Source organism: Bicyclus anynana, chromosome 6 (assembly GCF_947172395.1).
Source record: "Bicyclus anynana chromosome 6, ilBicAnyn1.1, whole genome shotgun sequence".
In the NCBI taxonomy this organism is placed as follows: Eukaryota; Metazoa; Arthropoda; class Insecta; order Lepidoptera; family Nymphalidae; genus Bicyclus; species Bicyclus anynana.
Window position 1 is genome coordinate 16,018,992 of NC_069088.1, and position 24,888 is coordinate 16,043,879.

Consider the following 24,888-nt stretch of genomic DNA (forward strand, 5'->3'; position numbering starts at 1 on the left):
AGACTCCACAGTCACCTTTGTTGCACGAAGGGCTGGGAGCCGTTCGTACGCACGTATAAGGAAATTTTGCACAGAAATTGAATAAATGTAAATGTCACGACACTAATAATCATAAAAAGAAACCGCAGAATTAAAGGTAAATACATTTTCTACAAAAGATTAATAAGTTATACAACAGTTTATGTGAATCGACATTATTTTCATTTTTTTGTATATTATATTTTAAATTTATCTTAATAAACAATTAAAAAATAATCTAAAACCCGAGAATTGTAGTTCGTTAATCAAAGTATTTTATATATTTTTTTGGAAATTTTATAGCGTGTATAACATGTAGTTTTAGTAGAGTGAACATTGCGTATTTTGTTCAATTTTCTTAACAGCCGCCTTAAAACTATGCTAATTAACAAACCTGAGCTCAGTCGCCGCACAGACAACGCCGCTGAAATTATTTTTGTGTGCCATTGGTGCCAGTTTTAAATATCGAATGTGGTTTATGTAACCTATCTACCTCTTTTTACCCGACTGCAAGAAGGGTTATGTTTTTCGCGCATGTTTGTATGTATGTAATATTCTTTATTACCTCATATCTTCCAAACCGCTGGACGGATTTACGTAATTAAGATATCGTTAGATTTGTCTTAACAACCCAAGTGTTCTTAGATAGGTGAAATTAAAAAAAAACCAACAAGACGACTGTGAAACGCTATAGACTCGAGGTGAATTTTTTTTTTTTTTTACTATTGCAACATGGGTATCAAAATCAAGGGCTTTTTGTGAGAAATTCAAAATGGTATATCATGGTCATGTTAAAAAAAACTACAATTAGAAAAACGTTATTTATTAATTGTCTATACAAAATACGCGAGGCGGATGACTATAAGGTGCGAGGTTTATGAAGTGAAGTTATAAAACACCTAAATATACTAAACTAAATATAATGATTATAAAAATCCGACAACTGCGAGTCAGATTCACCCACCGAGGGTTCCGTAGATCTTTTTGAATATTTACTTAACCTCGGTTGGACGTAGGTATACATTATCGTACTTTGTAACATGTAACCAACGTAACAAATAAATCCGAAATTCACTATCTATAGTAACTAAAAAGATGTGAAATAAATAAATTAATTAAACAAATAAAAAAACCCGACTGCATAAATTATACAAAAACTGAAAAGAAAAAAAACAAGCTCAGTCCAGAAGTGTAGAAAGCAATTAGAAAACAGTCGACAGTTTTTGTATAATTTATGCAGTCGGGTTTTTTTATTTGTTTAATTAATTTATTTCTTCTAATATCAGTGTTTCTACTCGTAGTAGCAATGGTCTCTGAGCACAACTATGTGCTTTAACTACGGGACCCTAAATCTAAATTAAACATCTGTTCAATAAATTAGAGGACACAGGAATATAAAATAATAATAAAATATTTTGTTAATAAATGAAGTTTTATTTTATGACAATACATTAGATTAAATTCTATTATATTATGACAATATTTTACTGCTTTAATGCAATTTGAACATTCATAAGTCACGTGAATTTCATAGGCGTATATAGCGTATATAGCCCAGTACCCTAGGATACTGGGCTACCGATTTGAAATTCTATGAGAAACGCCGAAATACTAATAATTTTTCAGAAAACATCATTTAAAATATCAAATAATAACAATTACTTATAATAAAGAAAATCCTATAAGTAATAAATATTTTGAAAAATTTATTATGACCTTTATGATACCTTTGTATCTATGGTACCATTGTACCCTAGATACAAAGAAAAAATAATAAATATGTCGAGCCGTTTCAGAGATCTGCGTCTACAAATATTGCTAACGAAATTTTTATATTGAGTGTCGACTCTGTTCAGTGACATGTAGGCCCACCCCAGGAAATAATCCTAGATATGCCAATGGTGAATTTGTTTATTTACATTACGCTATGCACCTGTTATAGAATAAAATATAAATAAAAAAATAAAATTGAGCGGTTCGCACACTGGACAGTCATTTTTGTTGCAGTGTTTCCAATGACTGAAGACTTGTCTCGAAGATGAACAATGAGTAACTGTACATTCATTTCCCGCCTGGAAAAAAAATGACAACTGTTTATATTATTACCTACAGCACGTGCGAATAAGCAAGACGTTGTTGTTTCAGAACAAGGACATCTTTCATGGCAAAACTACATTTTATAAATAAAATATAATTTAGAATGTACAATGTTTAACATGTTCACTATTGATAAAAAATAAGCCTACTTAAGTTTTGACTCTTTTCCAAAAATTAGGCTGTCACTCAATTAATATAAAATTAACAAATTACCAGTTATTAACACGTTCGAATATATCCAAATCGTAATAGGTACAAAATGGACGCAGGTACGGTAAAACGTACCAACCCAAAACTTGGAGAAAATTGTGATAATATGACCATTGTTCTTTTTTACCCGACTGCAAGAAGGCGCGCGCGTATGTTTTTCGCGCGTATCTTGGATGTATGTATGTAAAGGCTCTCGCAAGTTTGTATGCAAGTCTTTCATTTTGAATGCTACAAACTTGAAATTTGACAGAAAGGTAATTTATAGTTCGCAAGCGTCCGGAACAAATCAATTTTGCGGACAGGGCCGGATTGAGGAGGTCTAAAGGCTCTCGCAAGTTTGAAAGCAAGTCCTTCATCTTTCATGCTACAAACTTGAAATTTAGCAGAAAGGTAGTTTATAATAGGTAGACTTTTTTACAAACCAAGTTTGCGACAGGGCCGGATTAAGGAGGTCTAAGTGCTCTCGCAAGTTTGAATGAAAGTCCTACCTTTTGTATGAAAACTTGAAATTTGGCAGAGGTAGTTAATAGTTAGTAAACGTTTGCTGTAAATGGATTTTGTTGTAGAACGTTTACACCGGTTTTTACGCGAACGAAGTCGCAGGCGTCCGCTAGTTTGTAATAAAAAACTTTAAATTCAGTAAACAGATGAGTGACTAATAATGAGTAAAGGTTTTTTCTAATTCAGATCTTAGACTACAGGTATAGAAAACGACGTATGGTCGACGCTGCTACTTCAATCAATTAATCGTCATCGTCATCAACCCATATTCGGCTCACTGCTGAGCTCGAGTCTCCTCTCAGAATGAGAGGGGTTAGGCCAATAGTCCACCACGCTGGCCCAATGCGGATTGGCAGACTTCACACACGCAGAGAATTAAGATAATTCTCTGGTATGCAGGTTTCCTCACGATGTTTTCCTTCACCGATTGAGACACGTGATATTTAATTTCTTAAAATGCACACAACTGAAAAGTTGGAGGTGCATGCCCCGGACCGGATTCGAACCCACACCCTCCAGAATCGGAGGCAGAGGTCATATCCACTGGGCTATCATAATCTATACTTATAATAAATCTGTAGAGAGGTCCATTCTGTACATGAAATATATTTCCAAAATAACTATCAGGGGGTGATAAGTGATCGATACTGATGCCAAAAATGCAATTAGTAAAATTTTTGTCTGTCTGTCTGTCTGTCTGTCTGTCTGTCTGTCTGTCTGTCTGTCTGTCTGTCTGTCTGTCTGTCTGTCTGTCTGTCTGTCTGTCTGTCTGTATGTTCTTTATAGAAACAAAAACTACTGGACGGATTTTAATGAAACTTGGTACAATTATTCAACATACTCCTGGGCAGGTTATAGTATACTTTTCATTACGCTACGATCAATAGGAGCAGAGCAGTGAAGAGAAATGTTGAGAAAACGGGAGAAGTAACTCAATTTTTTAAGCTTCCGTCGCGTGTACAGCCTTAATGGTTAAAGTTACATAGAAATCATGTATGACGGAAATGTTCTCCTTAAAATTATCTATAAAACACAACAACATATATATGTCTATCTTTTATGGTAGACTCACAATAACACGTGTAACTCCCGATAGCTTAGCAGTTCGGAGCTTTCTAATTATATTTGTCGACTCTTATGTTTATAACACTCATCACTCATTCCTAATTAAAAAAAATAACATTATTACCTATTCAATAAAAAAAGAATCATACAAATCGGTAAAGAAACACCAAAGTTATACATGAAATACGCTAAGCCATTGCGCTTGAATACTAATTCATGCTTTAAAGACTTTAAGGATTATTTTTGTGTAACGGTTGCCGCGCTCGACGCGACTCGCGGTGGGAGGAATAAATAAAGAAGTGCAGCCTTAATGAGTAGGGTAGGGGTAGGGTAGGGTAGGGTAGGGGTAGGGTATGGGTAGTGTAGGGTAGGGTTGGGATAGGGTAGGGTAGAGGTAGGTTAGGGTAGGGTAGGATAGGAGTAGTTGAAAGTTTACAACGACTTTCACGCGGACGAAGTCGCGGGCAATTAATATAAATGAGAAAAAGAAATGGACCCAGTATAGATCCTTGGGGAACCCCCATTTTTACAACAGATCCGGCAGACTGCTTTCCATTGATATCTACTTTCTGAATTCTATTCATCAAATAGGAACTCAGCAAGTTTAGGGATTTATCAGTAATTCCGTAGTAATGTAGTCACAACGGAACGGAATGCACATCTCTTACCTGACACGACTTTAAATGGTTCAGCACAGGTTTTATAATCTGGCACTGGGGCAGCCTGCACTGCCACGTCTCGCCGTTGGCCTGCGACTCGCGCCGCTGGCACTGGTGCGCGTGCAGCAACAGCACCAGCCGCTGCCGGATCAGCTCCTGCGCTCTCTACAAAGGACCGCGTGGCGCAGTGATTAGTTACTGATTTCTGCACCCACGACCGGAGATTCAATTTCCACAACAAGGAAATATTTGTGCGATGAGGCATGGGTGTTTTCTAGTGTTTGGGTTTGTTTATCTAATCTATACTTATAATGAAAGTGGTCGAATTCTATACATTTATTTGCAATTTGAGATTTTACTTATACCATTTGTAACAACAAGCGTTAGCGTGGCATAAAAGATGCCAGTGCCATCTAGAATCCTTACTTATAATACGAATTCTGTACATTGTGTACATTGAAGATATTTTGAAAATTTTTGTTGGGGGGCATTATACTATAAACAAATAAAATACTTTGTAAATTGTAGTAAAATAGAAGAAAGAAGAAGAAAAGAAAGAAAAATATTTTTATTTTGTCAGTCAACTTAAAACCAAGCTTTTATATTATACAAAGAAGAAAAAAAAAAGTGAAAGTAAAAGCGTACTGACGACTGATTACACAACTTGAATTCCGTCTCAAATTGATGCATCAGCATGTCAAGTACGGGTAGGTAGCTGTGGTTGTCCTATGTAAGACTTCAATATTAATTAGGTATTATTTTTGTACGAACTGAACATTTTTGGCATATCGAACTGTGTAAAAAAAGCTTGGTGTTAAACTGTATGCTTAGTTTTAAATAAGTTTGTAAAATGGTGGTAAACAAAAAAAAATAAACCTTGGCTAAGTTTGTTGTGGGCTCTTCTCGGACCAAGGCGCGTTTGGAACCCTCGTAACTTTAATTTTAAGTTTTCGGCTATTATTACCACCATTAGATTAAATTAAATTATGACATAATCTTGACCTTTCAAAAGTGCTTGTAAACTAAGCCTAATTGAAATAAATGAATTTTGAATTTTGTAGTTTTATTCACCGACTCTGGAAACATTAACGACACGTCCTAGCACTGAGATGTCGACAAGTCACCTGCTCGAACGCGGCGCGGTCAGTGCCCCCTGAGCACGCCGGGCTGGTGACGGCGGTGGTGCCGAGGTGGTGGTGCCGTGTGGTCGTCCCCTCCATGTTGCCCAAGTTCCCCGCCACCTGGACACAAAATGTACCAAACTATGTCTCCATCTATCTCATCATCGTCATCTTATCAGCTGATGGATGACCACAGCTGCCATAAGTAAAGACTTCCAAAAACTCTGAAACCAGTTTTTAGGGCTCCGTAGTCAAAAAGATACCCTACTAGTTTAGCCATGTTCGCCTGTCCACAGTATAGCTCAGAAAGAACCTACTTCTAGAAAGCTATAATTTAGCATGAGTTACTTATATAAAAAATGTCGACAAAGTCGTCAATCATCAATTATGAAATACAAGGAAAACTATAACAGGAAGGATAACCAACTTAAAAAACGTAATTGGTAAACGAAATTTGCATACAAATATTCCGTTGGTAATAGATTACATACCAAGTTGTTACTTGTAAGACAACTCAGAGTATGTCAAATGAAATTTGGCATGTGTATTTATATTTTAAAATGTAATCCACAATCTCACTTAATTCCAATGTTACACGTAGAATTGTAGAGGTTTTATTACCATTCATTAATTGGGCATCCCAACTAATTTTGATATGGGGTCTGCAAGGCATGCTACACCACTAGGTTAGGCCAATAGTCCACCACGCTGGCCCAATGCGGATTGGTAGACTTCATACACGTAGAGAATTAAGAAAATTCTCAGGTATGCAGGTTTCCTCACGATGTTTTTTCTTTAGCGTTTAAGACGCGTGAAGGTATTTAATTTCTTAAAATGCTCAAAATCAACTGAGACGTTGGAGGCGCATGCCCCGGACTGGATTCGAAACTACACCCTCATAATCAAAGTCAGAGATCATATTTACGGGGCTATAGTATAAATAAACTTGTAATTTGTTGGTATTCCCCGCATTTCTCAATGATTTGTCTAACAGCATGGATATGATCAAGTACCGTGTATTCTCTCAAAATATTGTTATTAATTTCATGTAAGATAGTGAAATAAAGACTTATTATTACAGTAGTCAAGTATTCCTTTGTCCTCTGTTTGATGAAGATTTCCATCAGCGGTGGGTTGGACCTGAGGATCTGCAGCATCACCTGCTGCTGGTGGCTGCTAGGCGAGCGCAGCGTGGCCATGAGCTGTGCCAGCGCCTTCTGGTGCATCGGCGCGCCCTGCCGCTGTTAAAATCAAATAATGTTTCACATGTATCTACAACAATTTAGCGAAATAAACAAAGTAATGCATAATCGCGTAACTACGTCCAAATACCAAACGATGAAAACTTTTTTTGCGCTCAGTACATTATGCAAATCGTCTAGGTCAGTCGCACGGGCTATATATATGATACAAAATGGCGACCGTGACGGCCTCCGTGGCGCAGTGGTTTGCGCGGTGGATTTATATGACGGAGGTTCTGGGTTCGATCCCCCGGCTGGGCCGTTAAAGAAAGTCAAGCTAGTTGCTAACTTGAATTTTTTTTTAATTATACCTAAGGCTAAAATTTCGAATTGTAACTTTTTACCGGTGTGAATATTTACAAAAGTTATTACAACACCACTGCAAAACCACGATCTGAATCGCGGTGTTTTTGGCAAAAAAACTGTCGACATCTGTAAAATAACAGAATCGACCTGCTGCTCGAACGCGGTGCGTTTGGTGCTGCCTGAGCGCGCCGTACTGCTGCGGGTCGTCCTCTTCATGTTGACCATGTTCCCCGCCAATGTGACCTGGACACAAAATATACCAAATGATGCCTCCATTTATTCCGTTATCGTCATCTTATCAGCTGATGGATGACCACTGCTGTCTTTTGTATAGACTTCCAAAAACTCTGAATCCAGTTTTTAGGGCTCCTAACACAAAAAATACACTGAACTAAAAAGCGAAAAAGAACATCGTATGTTCTACCTTCTGATTAGTTTGAAGGCGGTACCAAGCCAGTGATGCCGTTTAAATTACAAAATTACTATGGCTTTTTCAGAAACGGCTTTTTATTAAAACACGACACGGGATTTGGCACGCCTTCAAACTGATCCTTCATTCCTTAGGATGCTATGCCATTTTTTCCTATCTCCGGCTACGCGAAGAGCATAGTAAACGTGAGTCGAGTCTTCCAAGACTCGACTCACGTTTGACCACAAAACTACTTAAACTAAACCGTAGCAAACTTAAAACTGTTACTGAACTAATGACAGGACACTGTTCACTAAACAAACACCTTTCGGTTCTAGGTATAACCGACAGCCCTCTTTGCAGAGCATGCATGGAGGAAGAGGAAACCCCGATACATGTTATGCTTAGATGCAGAGGTGTATCTGAACAACGCGCAGCACACATTGGATCCCCAGCAACACTCCATGAGGCGTTCGGCGACCTGGGCGGCCTGCTAAGCTTCTGGAGCGAGCTCGGTTGGCTGGAGTGACTCCGGCGGGGACCAGCACCGAAGGGACCTACGTACAACGGCCAAACCTTAGTGGCCAAGTGCGGATAAGGCCCAGGAAGAAAAGAAGAAGAAGAAGAAGAAGAGCATAGTAAATTGTGGACTCGAGTGTAGTGCGGACCCTGGTCGGACCAATGCATCGGGTTGCGCCCCCGCGATCTTTTTTCTTCCACCTTGCCAGTAATAACTAATTTTTCCAGATTATCTCGGTCTTTCCTGACAATGTGTCCGAAGTACTCTAAAATACGCTTCAGGCCTAAGGTAGAGAGTCTTATTTTAACTTTGAGTTAGGCAAGTATAGATGCGTTAGTCCGAAATGCAGTGCATGGAATCCGGAGCATTTTCCTCCAACACCGCACCTCGAAAGCGTCAATCCTTTTGCGGTCTGCAGATTTTAGGGTCCACGTCTCAGCCCCATAGAAAAAGATGGAAAATACGGGTGTACGAATGAGTTTTATCTATCAACGAGATGTTACGGTCTTTCCAAGTTTTATGTAGCTGAGACATGGCACTGTTGGCCATCCCAATCCTTCTTCGTACGTGTAGTTCAGAGGAGCCATTGCAAAAACTGATGATTTTAATGATATGAATGTTTGTTACTCTTTCACGCCTCGACTACTTAACCGAATTAGCTGAAATTTGGTATTGAGATATATTATAGCATGGATTATCACATAGGTTACTTTTTATCCCGGAAAAATCCATGATTCTCGAGGGATTTGTGTAAAACTAAATTCCACGCGGACGAAGTCGCTAGAAGATAGTCAAGCTAGTCAAGTTTTCACTTGACTAGCTTGCTTACTTGAACTTATTATTAACCTATTAATAAGGTCGAAAAAAATTTCGAATCGTAACTATTTTTAAAGTTATTACAACACTACTGAAAAGGAAGTGCAAAAATCAACATCTGAACTAATCTGAGACGTTTTAGATAACCGAATGCCAATGTACATTACGGGCGGTCTGAATCGCGGTGTTTTCGGCAAAAAATCCGTCGACGTGTATAAAATAACAGGATCGACCTGCTGCTCGAACGCGGTGCGTTTAGTGCTGCCTGAGCGCGCCGTGCTGCTGCGGGTCGTCCTCTTCATGTTGCCCAAGTTCCCCGCCACCTGGACACAAAATGTACCAAATTATGTCTCCATCTATCTCATCATCGTCATCTTATCAGCTGATGGATGACCACTGCTGTCTTTTGTATAGACTTCCAAAAACTCGGAAACCAGTTTTAGGGCTCCTAACACAAAAATTAACTACCCACTGAACTAAAAAGCGAAAAATAACATCGTATGTTCTACCTTCTGATCAGTTTGAAGGCGGTACCAAGCCAGTGATGTATTAATTGAAACCGTTTAAATTACAAAATTACTATGGTTTTTTTCAGAAACGGTTCTGATTAAAACACGACACTGGATTTGGCACGCCTTCAAACTGATCAGAAGATAGAACATACGATGTTCTTTTTCGCTTTTTAGTTTATTGGATAGGTTAATTTTTGTGTTGGAAGTCTGTTGAATATTTTTATTAAAATTTTTATTTTTACAATTTAAGTGTTAGTATACCTACTGACTGTAAATAAAAATACCAACGAAATATGAATATCTAACAAAACGTGAAATGTATTATAACCAATGAGAAGTTCCTTTAACTGTCCCCCGTCTTTACCTCTAATGCAGTCACAACCCATCTAGGTAAAAAGTTATCTACAATACAAACCTATCAAGCCCATATAACGTTTTCACGTTTTCTGCTATTCTACTAATATTATAAACGCGAAAGTTTGTTTGGATGTTTGTTATTCTTTAACGCCGCTACTACTGAAGCGATTTGGCTAAAAGGACATTGACCAAGTGACTATGATTATTTGTATCGGTATCAATTTTATTGTCACAATGAAATAAAGCTTAATTGAATGTATGATTTGAAGGCTTTTAAATATAATTTACCATCTAATGATAATAATTCATCGCATTTCGCTGTAATCAACAAGTGTTGAGCTATGCATTTTACATACCTACACATAACGTAATCTTTAACAGAAGAAAAACTTTTTTCGTTTCTTTTCGTTTAAACTAAAACGCTGGTTTTACTAAAATATATTTTGGAATATAATTTCTTGCGACGTCCTGTTTAATTTATGTTTAGTTTCTAATTAATAGGTCATGCAATGTATGGGAATTAGTGATAAGCCAGTGCGAGATGCACACTATGTGTGTATACTTACTTGACCACGTGCTTGACCTCCTTGTTGGCTAGTTGGTTTTTCAAATTAGTCGTTTAAACCGCTTTCGATAAGGAAAAACATTTTAATATGTTTCCGATGTCCGTGATGTATTAGAACTTAAACTATATGAAGTTTAAGTTACACACACTAATCTATAATGAATGTATTATGGAGTCTTTCAATATTATTATGGAGTCTTATTTCTCTAACGATCAGAATAAACGTGGACAATAGCGCTATTAAATCGTCGAAATGATATAAATAATAAAATAAAATTATATAAAGTGACATGTTACATGTCATGTAAGTAAAAATTACTATGACAACATTCGAAAAAAAATATGGCGGTCTTATTAAAGACGAAATAGTATTTTATTTTTATTCATTTTTAATGACGGTGTTTTCGTGATATCTTATAAATAAAAGTAACATTTATAATTTAAAAAATTAATTATAATCATGAAAACCTGGTGACACAACATCGATTTACTCAGTTCACCGATACAGCTTTTGCCCATTGTCCGTTGGTATTGAGATATATTATAGCATGGATTATCACATAGGCTACTTTTTATCCCGAAAAAAAACCATGGTTGCCGAGGGATTTGTAAAAAAATAAATTCCACGCGGAATTTATGCGCGCAAATAAAACAATGGTGGGTATTGGTGTAAAGGGCGGCAAAATTTATCTTTGCCCGGAGCGGCGAAATTGCTGGATGACAAAACCACTAAAAAGGTCGTGCAAACATCCACATCTGAACTAGTCTGAGACGCTTTAGATACCGATCAAAACCTAATGTCAATGTACATTGACGGGCGGTTTGAATCGCGGTGTTTTCGGTAAAAAATCCGTCTACGTGTATAAAATAACAGAATCGACCTGCTGCTCGAACGCGGGGCGTTTAATGCTGCCTGAGCGCGCCGTGCTGCTGCGGGTCGTCCTCTTCATGTTGCCCAAGTTCCCCGCCACCTGGACACAAAATGTACCAAACTATGTCTCCATTTATCTCATCACCGTCATCTTATCAGCTGATGGCGCTAATATCAACTCATTTGCTTCTTTACATTGGTGTCGATACTCGAAGCTATTCCAGTATCGGAAAAGAAGTTTATTTGTCATCATAAGCTTACCACTATTTATTGATTTACATAATCCTGACAAAATCAATGTTTATACACACGGTTAATCAGCGGCTTCTAAAGCCGCTGAAGCCGCTTTCTGAAGAACCTGTTTTTTTAACTATTGCATAATTATACAACTTACTTACTGGTAGAGGGGAAGACACTCTTGATAAAAACTAGCACTTAAAACCTTAATATGTCAAGGATAGCCTTACTAGGCTATCCTTGACATATTAAGGTATTAAGGTTTTAAGTACAAGTAAAAAAAATATCCCCATTATACTGACACTAGCTGATGCCGCGCGGTTTCACTCGCGTGGTTCCCGTTCCCATAGTAATACGGGGATAATATATAGCCTATAGCCTTCCTCGATAAATGGGCTATCTAAAACTGAAAGAATTTTTCAAATCGGACCAGTAGTTCCTGAGATTAGCGCGTTCAATCAAAAAAACAAACAAACTCTTCAGCTTTATAATATTAGCATAGATGTAGGCGCGGTACTCTAAAATATTTGAAGAAACTAAGGCTTCTTTGTTGATTGCAGAACCGTAAAAACTTGTCATGTAATAAAATAAAATATTATGAAATTTCATACTTACTAATTAATGAACCTCTAAATACACGATTTCTCTTAGCACTTTAAAATATACCTACGGAATGCTAAGTTTATTATTAAATGATGTACGAAAAAACACGATAAATTCCACAGTAGTTACTTACATCTAGTCTCTTCCAAGTCCAGTGCAAAGCCACGGACGTCAGTCGTCAAATAAAATAGCGATTGGCGGCAGTTGAAAAGTTGATAATTCATATTGATAACTTTATCTACGGTTTTCATGTATGTACAGATGAATAAAGAGATATACAACTAATAATCCTTTGTGATTGGTCTAACTAAACTGCGTGATTGCCGGATGTGCATTCTTTAATAATTTCGTGGAAATCTGACGTGTCGTGTCGTGGTCAAGGAAAATATTTACTCAGGAGGTCGTGACGCATCGTAACAGAATCGGTATCATACATTTTGTATGGCAACGTTTACACTTATGTGTTGTGACATGTCGTGATGACTTCTGATGTGCCGCATACAAAATGTATGATACCGATTCTGTTGTGATGCGTCACGACACGACACGTCAGACAAATATAAATCCGGTTTCAATAACACAATCTCGAACTAATTACAACACAGAGATAATTTTTGCAAAAGTAAAAAGGAGCGAAATGCGAATGTTACAATTTTGTGGTGACAATATGAAAGTGAAAGGCATATATATACCTAGGTTTTATTTTATTTAGCCGCTAGCGGACGTCCGCGACTTCGCGTGGAAATCAATGTAAACTTTCAAACCCTGTTTCACCACTTTAGAGTATGAATTTTAAAAATTTTTGAATCATATTATATTTCGTATTTTTTTACAATTTATGAACAAATTTTTAAAACTGTAACTCTAAAAATGTAGGACTTTCCATACAAACTTTCAACCTCTTCTTATTTTATTTTCTTATTTATTATACGAGTAGAAAAAGTTAAGGAATAAAAAAAACTAAATTTTCGGCGATTTGAAATTATGAAAAATATTTGAATTTTTTTACTATCTTGATTTGGTGTATGGACTTAAAAAAATCCTTGTTAACTACCTTATTAACTGTATAGCTTGTTCATTTAGCGTCAATTGCTTAAAATTTTTTTAACAGATTTTCAGAAAATCCACACACCACCAACCTTACCCAAAGCGTGGATATTGCATGGTCGGATATTCGCTTTTACGTATGAAAATTTATATTGAATTTTTTTTAATACTTCAAACGCTTTCCGCACGTGCTCACTGCTCAATCGTCAGTAGAATAGAAGTGTTATTGTACTTTTTAAAAAAAATTAAGCCAAGTGCGTGTACGTGCAATGTAGGGTTCCTTAGGTTAAATTAGGACTTTAGACTCTTATTTAATGCAAAAAAATTACCACTTTTCTTTTTACCACTTTGTGGACGTAATTAATATACATAAAATGCCAAATTTCAGCTTTCTAGTTCTAACATAAACTAAGTTACCTTTCTGACAACTTTATCTAATTAATTGATAGACAGGCGGACATGGCCAAACAATAAGGGTTTCTCTTATTGACAAACTAGCTGACGCCGCGCGGTTTCACACGCGTGGTTCTCGTTCCGTAAGAGTACGGGGATAATATCTAGACAATAGCCTTCCTCAATAAATGGTCTATCTAACACTGAAAGAATTTTTCAAATCGGACCAGTAGTTCCTGAGATTAGCGCGTTCAATCAAAAAAAACTCTTCAGCTTTATAATATTAGTATAGATGACAAATGCTTATTGAAAACTTACAGAACCATCTCACTTCTGAGCCACATTTATATGCTGTTTTCGAGGGTGATTACCAATCGCCTCTCCGATTTTCAACCTCCAGAACAAGCTGGGTTTCAATAAATGGGCTAACACTGAAAGAATTTTTCAAATCGGACCAGTAGTTTTATATACAGTTATATATATTTAGTAGTAGATTAGCACGTTCAATCAAAAAAACTCTCCAGCTTTATAATATTGTTTAGATGACAAATGCTTATTGAAAACTAACCATAACCAAAACCAACCAAACATAACCATCTTACTTCTGAGCCACATCTATATGCTGTTTTCGAGGGTGTCGTCTTTCCCGAAGATTCGTCGATTTTCAACCTCTAGAACAAGCTGGGTTTCAAAAAAGATATTAAGACAGATAGTACAGGACACCCAGGAATACAATGTTCCTCTCTGCTTAGCGTTTTTGGACTACGAAAAAGTTTTTGACTCTATCGAAAGGTCCGTTAATTCATTGCATCGATGCCAGGTCGTTTGGCGCTATAAACAAGTGTTCAAATGTTTGTACTATTCTTTACTTGTACTCTCGAAGATGTGTACAAGGTTTTGGACAGGAAATGTTAGTGTCAACATAAACGCCGAATACATTTAACACGTAACCACCAGAATTGCTGCTTATCTTGTTTCTTGAGGAAATGCTAACCGACCTTAGTCATTTCTCCAGGAAAATGGGTTTAATGATAAATGATGAATGATGAATATAAAATAAAACTGGTCAAAATCTATACTTTCTAATATTCTATCGCAATTTGAGATTTTCCTTATACCATATGTAATACCAAACGTTACCGTGGCATAATGTACTACTAGCACCATCTAGAACTTACAATAAAACTATAACAGGTCAAATTCCGTACATTTTGTACATTCTGTACATTGAACTTATTTTGAAATTTTTTGTTGCAGAGCATAATACAATCGATAATGAAGCTAAAAATATCTTTTTCGTTTTTTTGGCTGTCTGTCTATCTGACTATGTTTTTTTGTTATTCGGGCATCACGCTAAAACTAGTGAATGATTTCAAATAAAACTGTCTCTCGGTTTGAGACCATAATATGGAAGACCCCTAAAAGGTTGAAAGGAAATGAAATTTGTGAAAAAATAAAAATCAACCATTTTTTAAGTTATTTGTAAAAAATGGTCTACAAACGCTCGGTTTAACATAAAATAAGAATCTTATTTTTGTAAGTTGTAAGCTTGTAAGACAGAGTGGGCTTTTGAAAATCCGTAGTTAGTGTTCAACAAGTAGAAGGTACCGGAAAGAAAAATGAGTAGGACTATCTACATAAAGAAATGAGATGCCATGATGAAAAACAAAACTTATAAAATCTTACCCATTCTCGCATCTCACTCAGTTGTCCATAAAAAGTTGGAAAATCTATGTTATGTATTGATATTTCAAATTTGCTGTTTCTAATTTATTCATTGTTTAATAATAATCCTGGTAGGATAGGTCCTGGGGTAGAACGCCAGCTCAAGTAGGTATGTTATATTTTCTTAATTGGTTTTAGTCTGGTCTCGTAGGCATTGGTCCAGGCTTGCTACCCCTCTACTGGCAAATTCATCTCCATTTTACATATAGTGTACCTACCTAAAAAAAGTTAGGAGGTTCCTTGTTGACTAAGGAACCCTAAATCTAAATGAACAGTTGAACAGGATATAGGAATATAAAATAAAAACAATATTTTGTCAACAAAGGAAGTTTTATTTTATGACAATATAAGCCGTGAGTCATGTGGGTTTGTTCATTTACCTTAAGCTACGCACCTATTAGGGGATCGGATAAAAACTCTACCATCTTGTTTGAGCGGTCCGCAGACTGGACAGTTACTTTTGTTGCAGTGTTTCCAATGAATGATGATTTGTTTTGAAGATGAACAATGAGGTACTGCACAGTCATTTCCCGCCTAGAAAAAAAATTACAACTGTTTAACTTACACAAGTCTAGTTATTTATTTATTAGAATACTAGCTGACGCCGCGCGGTTTCACCCGCGTGGTTCCCGTTCCTGAAGGAATACGGGGATAAAATATAGCCTATAGCCTTCCTCGATAAATAGGCTATCTAACACTGAAAGAATTTTTCCAGTAGTTCCTGAGATTAGCGCGTTCAATCAAACAAACAAACAAACTCTTCAGTTTTATAATATTAGTATAGATTTATCTTGGGACATATTCACGTATAATAACACATTGCCATAACTTTTTAACCGACTTCCAAAAAGGAGGAGGTTCTACGTTCGGCTGTGTTTTTTTTTTTTTTTTTTTTTTTTTTTTTTTTTTTTTTTATGTATGTCCAGCGATAATTCCGTCATTTGTGGACCGATTTTAAAAATTCTTTTTTTGTTTTGAAGGGTTTGTTTCCAGGGTGGTCCCATTTTTTTCGTGTCAGGATCTGATGATGGCATCCTGGAGAAATCGAGGGGAACTTTCGAAAATCGTAGAGACGGCTAGTGCGTTTGTTAGTGTTTCCATAAGGTATTTTAAACTACTACAATTTTATGAAGGTCTGGAGTTGGTCTGATGATGGAGCCGATACACAGACGATGGAACTCGTCAACGATTTACAGCAGGTACCTTTTGTTTGGGCTTAATTTATTTGTATTGATGAGAACTTTCCACCTAGATGGGTTGTGACTGTATTAAGGGTCTGATGATGAAGACGAAGGACAGTGAAGAGAACTCCTCGACGGTTCACAGTAGCTACCTTGTGTTTGGACTTGATAAATTTGTATTGATGAGAACTTTCCACCTAGATGGGTTGTGACTGTATTAGGGGTCTGGTGATGAAGACGAAGGATAGTTAAGGGAACTCCTCGACGGTTCATAGTAGCTACCTTGTGTTTTGACTTGATAATTTTGTATTGATGAGAACTTTCCACCTGGATAGATTGTAACTGTATTAGAGGTCTGGTGATGAAGATGAAGGTGAGTTAAGGGAACTCCTCGACGGTTCACAGTAGCTACCTTGTGTTTGGATTTAATAAATTTTATATTGATGAGAACTTTCCACCCATATGGATTGTGACTGCATAGGGGGTCTGGTGATGAAGACGGAGGACAGTCACCTTTCACGTTTTTCTGAATATTATTACGTGTGGATAAAGGGGGAGTGAAATTTTGTATATGAGTTAAGGTAGTATTATTAAAATTTTGATTGTAGGACTGAGATACTTATCATAAGAAAATAACGTTTCAACTAATTGCTCATTATTTTTTGTTCACACTCAGTAGGTGTGCTAACACTAAAAATTAAAAAATTAAAATTTTAATAAAAAAAATTCAACCGACTTCCAACTCAAAAATTAACCTAAACTAAAAAGCAAAAAATAACATCTTACCTATGTGCTACCTTCTAATCAGTTTGAAGGCGGTGCCAATCCAGTGTCATGTTTTAATTAAAGCCGTTTCTTAAAGAACCACAGAAATTGTGTAATTTAAACGGCTTGAATTAAAACATCACTGGCTTGGCACCGCCTTCAAACTGATCAGAAGGTAGCACATAGGTAAGATGTTATTTTTTGCTTTTTAGTTTAGGTTAATTTTTGAGTTGGAAGTCGGTTGAATTTTAATACTTATAATTTGTTTAGTGTGTAGTTATTGTTGTATAAATAAATTCATTGACTATATATCCGGTCAACTGCAGGTATCCCGCTACCGGGCGGACCGCTAATAAATTACAAACTTTTATTTTACATGCACTACGTTCGTAAGTATGTTTGTTCAGAATCAACCAATAGAATCGTCAACCAATTTAGCTGAAATTTTATGTACAACATCAATTTGGATGACAATGCATGCATCCAAATTGCATTAACCATGTTAATTTTGTGACGTCATTCTCTTGGCATGGCATCTTATTCTAAACTAGAAATTTTTGCCCGTTTTTTGCACAATTCAATTACACAAAAAGGTATTTTTAGGGAGCTCTTTAACCGACGAACACGATTACAACTATTTAACATCGATTCTATAGAGACAGTTTTTATAATCGCATTAGATCGTTGATCATATACTTTGACAGAAAAGTAACGTCTAGCGAGGCAGGTCCTATACAATAATTGGTCTGAGATCTTACCTGACACGACATCATATGGTTGAGCACAGCCTTCATAGTCAGACAGTGCGGCAGCGTGCACTGCCACGCCGCGCGCCGCTGGCACTTGTGCGCGTGCAGCAACAGCACCAGCTGCTGCTGGATCAGCTTGCGTTTCTCCGCTCTCTATATACGGTCGAATTGAGAAACCTCCTCCTTTTTTTTGAAGTCGGTTAATAAAGGAAGATTCGTTAACATCGACGACCGCGTGGCACAGTCTGCACCCACATGAGGCATGTGTATTTTCCAGTGTTTGGGTGTGATTATCAAATACTAGCAGACGCCGCGTCGTTTCTCCGCGTGGTTTCCGTTCCGTAGGAATACGGGGATAAAATATTATATAACCTATAGCACCCGGGACAGACTAGCTTCCCAATAGTGAAATATTTTTTTTAATCGATCCAATAGTTTCAGAGCCTATTCAATGCAATCATACACATGATACACACATACAAATCTTTCCTATTTATTTTTATTTTTATTAATGATATATTTATCATTCAAAATCATAATCATAATCAGAACCCCAAAAATTTTTTTTATTTTACGACTTACTTTATAGCTTTCTAGTAGATACAGTCTTTGCGCTAAACCGCGGACGGACAGACAGACGGTAATGGCAAAGCTAAAAACGAATGCTTGTAATATAAACATTTATAAGCCATATCAATGGGTGATTGATATCAATGATATTCAAATTTATATAAATGCAAAAATATTTTCAAAGATAAGCAGTTTTTATTTTTGTCTAAAAAGAAAGAAAAGAATGAATGTTATCGATAGGTGGTTGTACATTTTTTTAATTCTAAATAAGTATTTGTAAGATTTTTTTCAATAAACTTGTACCAATATAATGTTCTTGTATCATTAAAAGACTTTAAAATGTGACATTTTGATTGGGGTTTTTTGAATCTCACCTCATAGAGTAATTTCATTCACAGACTCCGGGAGGGTAAACAACAACCAAGCAGTAAGATGTCGACAATAGTTACCTGCGCTTGCGCTGCGCGGTCATTGCTTCGGTTCGCCCCGTCCATGTTGCCCAAGGTCCCCACCACCTGGACACAAAATAATAAATCTATACATAATAAATCTGTAGAGAGGTCAATTCTGTACATGAAATATTTTTCCAAAATAACTGTCAGGGGGTGATTAGTGGTTGATACTGATGCCAAAAATGCAATCAGTAAAATTTTTGTCTGTCTGTCTGTCTGTCTTTATGTTCTTTATAGAAATAAAAACTACTCGACGGATTTTAACAAAACTTGGTACAATTACTCTTCATACTCCTGGGCAGGTTATAGTATACTTTTTATTACGCTACCGTCAAAAGAAGCAGAGCAGTGAAGGGAAATGTTGAGAACACGGGAGAAGTTACTCCATTTTGTATGCTTCCGTCGCCGTCGCATGGTCCCTACCATATGGGTAGGGTAGGGGTAAGGTAGGGGTAGGGTAGGAGTAGGAGTAGGCGTAGTAGTAGTGTTTCACGCAGACGAAGTCGCGGGCGTCCGCTAGTAATAAATAAATCTTTATTACCAAATTATTTCTCCATCCATCTCATCGTCATATTATCAGCTGATGGATGTCCACTTTAAAAAAGATACAGAGGTTCTTATATAATTAAATTACAATTTTTTAAAGAATATTTGCCATATATTTTAAATATGACCAATATTTCCTCCAACTAGCCGTATTACGAGTGGATACGACCAACGGGGCGGGAACCGAACCACCACCTCTCGGTGATGATTCTGACCACTCCTACCACTGAACTAATGAGGCTCAAAATTGCTGTCTCATCGACAATATTTTTCAAGACCTATCTAACGATCTATCTACAGAATAGGCGACAAAAAAATCATTTCTACTGCAGTTTACCCTTTACGTCTATATAATGGTAAAATATAACCATAAAAGTCAAATTCAATATACCCATGCCAAATTTCATCTGACATAGGTACTCTGAGTTATCGTAACTTAAACTAATTAACACCGGAATTTGTATGCAATTTTCGTGATCCCAGCACGTTTTTTGAGTTGGTCGACTATAACTCTTTAAACGGCAATCGCTACATAACTGTTATAGTTTTCCTTCTAATTTCATTATATATCCTACTGCTTTGACTTTTTTAAAGTATTTTTTAGATGTAGCGCACGGAACACGGTCATGATGCAGCCATCCTATTCCTGATACAAATTCAAAAACTAATACATCCTCGAGTCAGTACTACACGAAGCGTCGCATCAGTCATTTTCAATATTATTCAAGAAAAATGATTTTTTTAAAATATTTAATTTAAAAATTGTTTACAAAAACTAAAAAAATAGTAAATAGTTATATATAATATAGTAGTTAGTTTTTGATTTATTCACCGTGCGGGTGCCGGGTCCATCGCGTGGTAGAGAGAAAAACTCCGAGCTGAGTCCTGGTCCCTGGACTTATGAACACAGGACGTAGGGTTAAGGAATTCCTTGACGCTCGGTTAACACTCCCTTTTTCCGCTCGTGTTGTTCTCTCTGCCTAGCCAAATTTGATAAGATTCTATCGGAACAGCTTTGGATACTTTGAAAATTCTTTTTTGATCACTAAAAATACATTTTTGCTGTGTATTCATCTAACTAATTAACATAAAACACGATCTAATAGACTCTTCTTGACTTGGCCACTAGCTTTATAAATGCCCTCAGAATTTTTAAGCGAGAATTCTTTATTTCTGGGCAAAATTTTTGTAATCCATTTTGAACCTGGACTTATATTTATTATGAATTAATATAAGCTTGCACTTTGCGTCCATTGCGGACGCAAAGTGCAAGTTTAATGAATTCGGTGTAGTTATTCGAGTCCACCTTATTTTAACAGTTAACTGTAAAAAATGTAACCAAATTCATAATTAATATAAAACCTTTTATCATAATTAAGGTCTAGAAATAGCTAATGTATCCAAAATACACATAAAACAGTAAAATACTTTCCTTCAAACGCACCGCTGCTCACTATTTTTGTCTCACAATCCCGCTCTCTTGTTGAACAGCCGTCACTATATAAATGTTTTTTTTACACAGGATTGGTTGGGCGCACGGAACTATAGTCTATCTGTGCTGTCTCTTATTTATTGAGGTATTGGTAGTAATGACTTTTCGACTTATTGGTGAGTTAGTATACTTAATTTCGAGTTTTCAAAGGGAGATCCGTAAAATGGACGCGAATTGGGCGATGGACGCAAACTATACCACAGGGAATAATAACAAAAGCAAATCGCGTCCATTTTCCATTTTCATCTATTTACCTATCGTAGATACATTTTTGATTATGTATACAACTTTAATACGTTTTCTACTTTGAACGAAATGTAATTTCTTTAATTTCAATTTTATTTCGTTAAACATGAGTTCTTCGGAGAAGAGAAAGTGGAAGGATAAAAGAACAGTCACAGAAGGATATTTAAGGAAAGTGTTGAATGAAATTCGTGAGAAGAACAAATATGCAAAGAATTCCTCTTCTTCTCTCTTTTATTCGCAAGACCACAATATTGGACTAAATCAGTGGGCGTAGACCAGATGGAGTAAAAAAACCAGGGCCCAGAACCTGCGCTACAAGTAGATGGTGAAAAAAAGTGGTTGAATGGCTTCTAAATGTTTCCCATTGTGGATTTCCAGTGAATTATTAGATACTGTTCAGAAAAAAATACAAGACAGGGGGCTTTAAAATAGATAAAGCTTATAGTCTTAGACCATTAATAACTGGACGCGGTTCGCACCCAAATTCACCAACAAAAAAGTCTGTAATTTTTTGAGGGGGACGAGGTAAACTCACACATCGAAAACATTTAACACCATTAAGTATATTCTGTGTCCATACACTACACACAACTATAAATTTGACTCGCAATACACACACGCGTAATTTTTACACACACTAAGAAACACATTGTGCACAGTAAAAATATATACAAGCAGTATACTCGGCCGTATTTTTGAAATAAATACTTACAGTGCGCGGTACGTAAACATGTGATAAGGCTGCCTGCCTCCAGCATTTTAATTACATTTGCCAACGTTGTATTTCCATTTAGTTTTGTGATTGTAAATATACTTTTTTTATGTAAACAAATAAAATATTTTGTAAATTGTAGTAAAATAGGAAGTGATCAAAAAAATGCGTGTTGTTTTTTGATTGGTAGATTTAAATAAGGCTGATACTAATCAATGACCTTGAAGGATAGGTCGTATTCATATGTTTATTTTGGTGATGCCATCTAGGTATTACCTCCACACTACGTGACCAAATATTAAAAAACCGGTCAAGTGCGTGTCGGGCCACGCGCAGTGTAGGGTTCCGTAGATTATGTTAGCCCTTTAATCCCTTATGTTTTTCTCAATTTCAAAGCCTTTATTATTCCTTACATTATTACATTAAAACAAGTTTTTCAATTAATTAGAGTAACAGTTTTAATTTTTCTTTCTGTGTTAGTATATTGTTAGTGTATCTGTTTTAAGTTTAGTATGTTAGTGAGTTAGTCTTATTTCTAATTAATAAAATCTATTTAACTAGTAAGTTGTAATTGAAATTGAGGTATAGCTCGCGTTTCGACCTCTAGTATGAAGTCAAACTACTGCTTGCATATTTACTGTGACATTGCTTAGACTATCCACAGATTAAATACATAGAATATTCGATTACTGATCGATGTTTGGCTGTTTCGTCAAAAGAATCGATTCATTTTATAAATTGTTTTTATTAAAAATTTGATAAAATTAAGATTTAAATACTTTCAAATGAAACGTTACTCCATCTTTTACTAAACTACAAGTTTTTGGCCGTTTTTTATGCCATTTAACTACACAAACCGGCATTTTTAGGGAGCTCCTTACACGAATAAAACGATTACAACAATGAAAGATCGATTCTGTAGCAACAGTTTTTATAAACGCATTAGATCATAGATTTTTGATCTTTGCCAGAGGGGTAACGGTTAGCGAACCACGTCCAGTTATTATCCAATAATACACTGTAATCTTTGGTCTAAGCTTATAGTCCAGGTTCAAAATGGATTACAAAAATTTTGGCCAGAAATAAAGAAATCTCGCTTAAAAATTCTGAGGGCATTTATAAAGCTAGTGGCCAAGTCAAGAAGAGTCTATTAGATCGTGTTTTATGTTAATTAGTTAGATGAATATACAGCAAAAATGTATTTTTAGTGATCCAAAAAGAATTTTCAATGGGGGCGAAAGTGGTTTTGCTCTTTGTCCAAAGACAGGAAATGTTTTAGGTGATTTATTAATGTTAATATGTTGATTTTTAAATCACTATAATTCTATAATCAATAAATTATTAACATCCAATTTCTTTTTACATTATCATAAAAAATATCATCCCTTTATTCCTTGTCTAAACTGGTGGACGCCAAGTGGTCCAGCGGGTGGACGCAAATTGGATTTTATGGACGCAAAGTGGGTAAATGGTCCATTTCTGATGTTTGTCTTTTTAAACAAAAAACTACAAGATGTTTCGAATAAAACTAAACGTTACCTTAAAATAGACTATTATGATGAATACATTAAATAAACTTTTCATTAAAATTAGTGCTAGGACATTTTTATTTTCTCCTTCAAACTTGCCAACTGCACTAAGTGGACGCGAACAGGCGAAATGACCCTATACTAATTTACGTAATTGTTCTTAGTGAAATACAAATTGTGAAAAAGTTTGTAAGTACTTATATATGTATACGATGATATTACCCAAATCGAAAAATAGTGTTGGCAGACCCCTCATACCTTTTTTCTTTTAGATACCTATCCAACGATATCCCATACAAGGAGATTAACGAGTAAAAAAAATTATCCCACGTTACATGTAGGTGAGGTAATTTTATTTTTGCCAAGTAATTTTATTTTTCAAGACTTGTATAACAGCTTTGTCGACATTTTTAAAGTAAGTTAGTACTTACCTACGTACCTACATACTCAAGCTAAATTACAGCTTTCCAGTAATCATCTGAGCTAAACCGCGGACAGGCGGACATACAGACTGACATGGCGAAACTTTAAGGGTCCCGTGTCTAAGGAAACCTAAAAAAGTTGTTTTGTAGGTAATAAAAAAAATATTATGAATTCTCATACTTACTTAATAACCTAATCCTTTTATAATCTAAGTACACGATTACACTTAGCACTTTAAAATATACGGGATGCTAAAGTTTATTTTAAATGATGTACGAAAAAACAGAAAATTTAATTACACGACAAATTCCGAAGAATTTCGAAAACCAATTCTCTTCGTAATTCGTATAGGTGTATTATCTGTGCTCTTCGCCAGCGCAGTGCACAAACGCAAATGAAAAATGAAGGCGCAGTGCGCAGCACAAACGGCTAAAATGATAGTGCGCAGCACAGACCACAAATGAAGCAGACCTCTGACTCAGAACAAAGCTTTGTGCTGGTTAGAAATTTTGTATGTGTGTATAAAAATGTCATTCATAAATTTCTCGGACCTCTCTTTTACACTTGGGAAAAAATTAAATGTGGGGGGAAAGTCCTATCTCTTTCTAATTCAACACATGCATATAAATCGTAGTAAAATTAGGGATGTGCAAAAATCGTAATTAGAGAAATTAGTGCTGAACACACACACTTGTTGAAGATTTTTTAATGTACCGATTTTAGAAATTTCCGGTTTTCTCTTACACTACTAGTGCACCTAATTTTATATTTACTTGTTAGATTTTAAGGAAAAGAAAAGCCTTTAATATATTTAAATCTATTTATTTTGTTATTGTCTCTTAATTGTGTAGTGACTCTACCACCGGTTCGGAAGGCAGATTCTACTAAGAGCCGGCAAAGAAACTCAGTGGTTGCTCTTTAAAAAAAAAACATTATTTACAATTGTAATT

The 24,888-nt window shown here is 36.1% G+C and overlaps 2 protein-coding genes across 7 annotated transcripts; both read right to left on the reverse strand.

Annotated features, from left to right (window-relative positions):
- LOC112046706 (histone acetyltransferase p300-like) lies at window positions 1–11,689 on the reverse strand. Of its 3 annotated transcripts, none has more exons than XM_052881935.1 (7): window positions 11,279–11,689; window positions 9,197–9,286; window positions 7,366–7,461; window positions 6,751–6,906; window positions 5,675–5,791; window positions 4,560–4,715; window positions 1–2,090 (listed from the first exon to the last, which is right to left on the reverse strand). In XM_052881935.1, the coding sequence occupies exons 1-7, from the start codon at window positions 11,345–11,347 to the stop codon at window positions 1,944–1,946; spliced, it is 831 nt and encodes a 276-aa protein (XP_052737895.1). In that variant the 5' UTR covers window positions 11,348–11,689; the 3' UTR covers window positions 1–1,943. The 3 variants fall into 3 exon arrangements, with proteins under 3 accessions (XP_052737895.1, XP_023939221.1, XP_023939240.1); XM_024083453.2 differs by having other exon boundaries at window positions 4–2,090; window positions 6,751–6,912; window positions 11,279–11,687; XM_024083472.2 differs by lacking the exon at window positions 11,279–11,689 and adding an exon at window positions 10,399–11,241 and having other exon boundaries at window positions 5–2,090; window positions 6,751–6,912.
- A 3,895-nt stretch (window positions 11,690–15,584) lies between these two features.
- Window positions 15,585–24,386, reverse strand: LOC112046721 (histone acetyltransferase p300). Of its 4 annotated transcripts, none has more exons than XM_052881937.1 (4): window positions 24,238–24,386; window positions 18,988–19,053; window positions 17,978–18,213; window positions 15,585–15,807 (listed from the first exon to the last, which is right to left on the reverse strand). In XM_052881937.1, exons 2-4 carry the CDS (start codon window positions 19,008–19,010, stop codon window positions 15,797–15,799), a joined length of 270 nt encoding a protein of 89 aa, XP_052737897.1. In that variant the 5' UTR covers window positions 19,011–19,053; window positions 24,238–24,386; the 3' UTR covers window positions 15,585–15,796. The 4 variants fall into 4 exon arrangements, with proteins under 4 accessions (XP_052737897.1, XP_052737896.1, XP_023939260.1 ...); XM_052881936.1 differs by having other exon boundaries at window positions 24,123–24,372; XM_024083492.2 differs by having other exon boundaries at window positions 17,978–18,121; window positions 24,238–24,365.
- Between the last annotated feature and the right edge of the window lie 502 nt (window positions 24,387–24,888).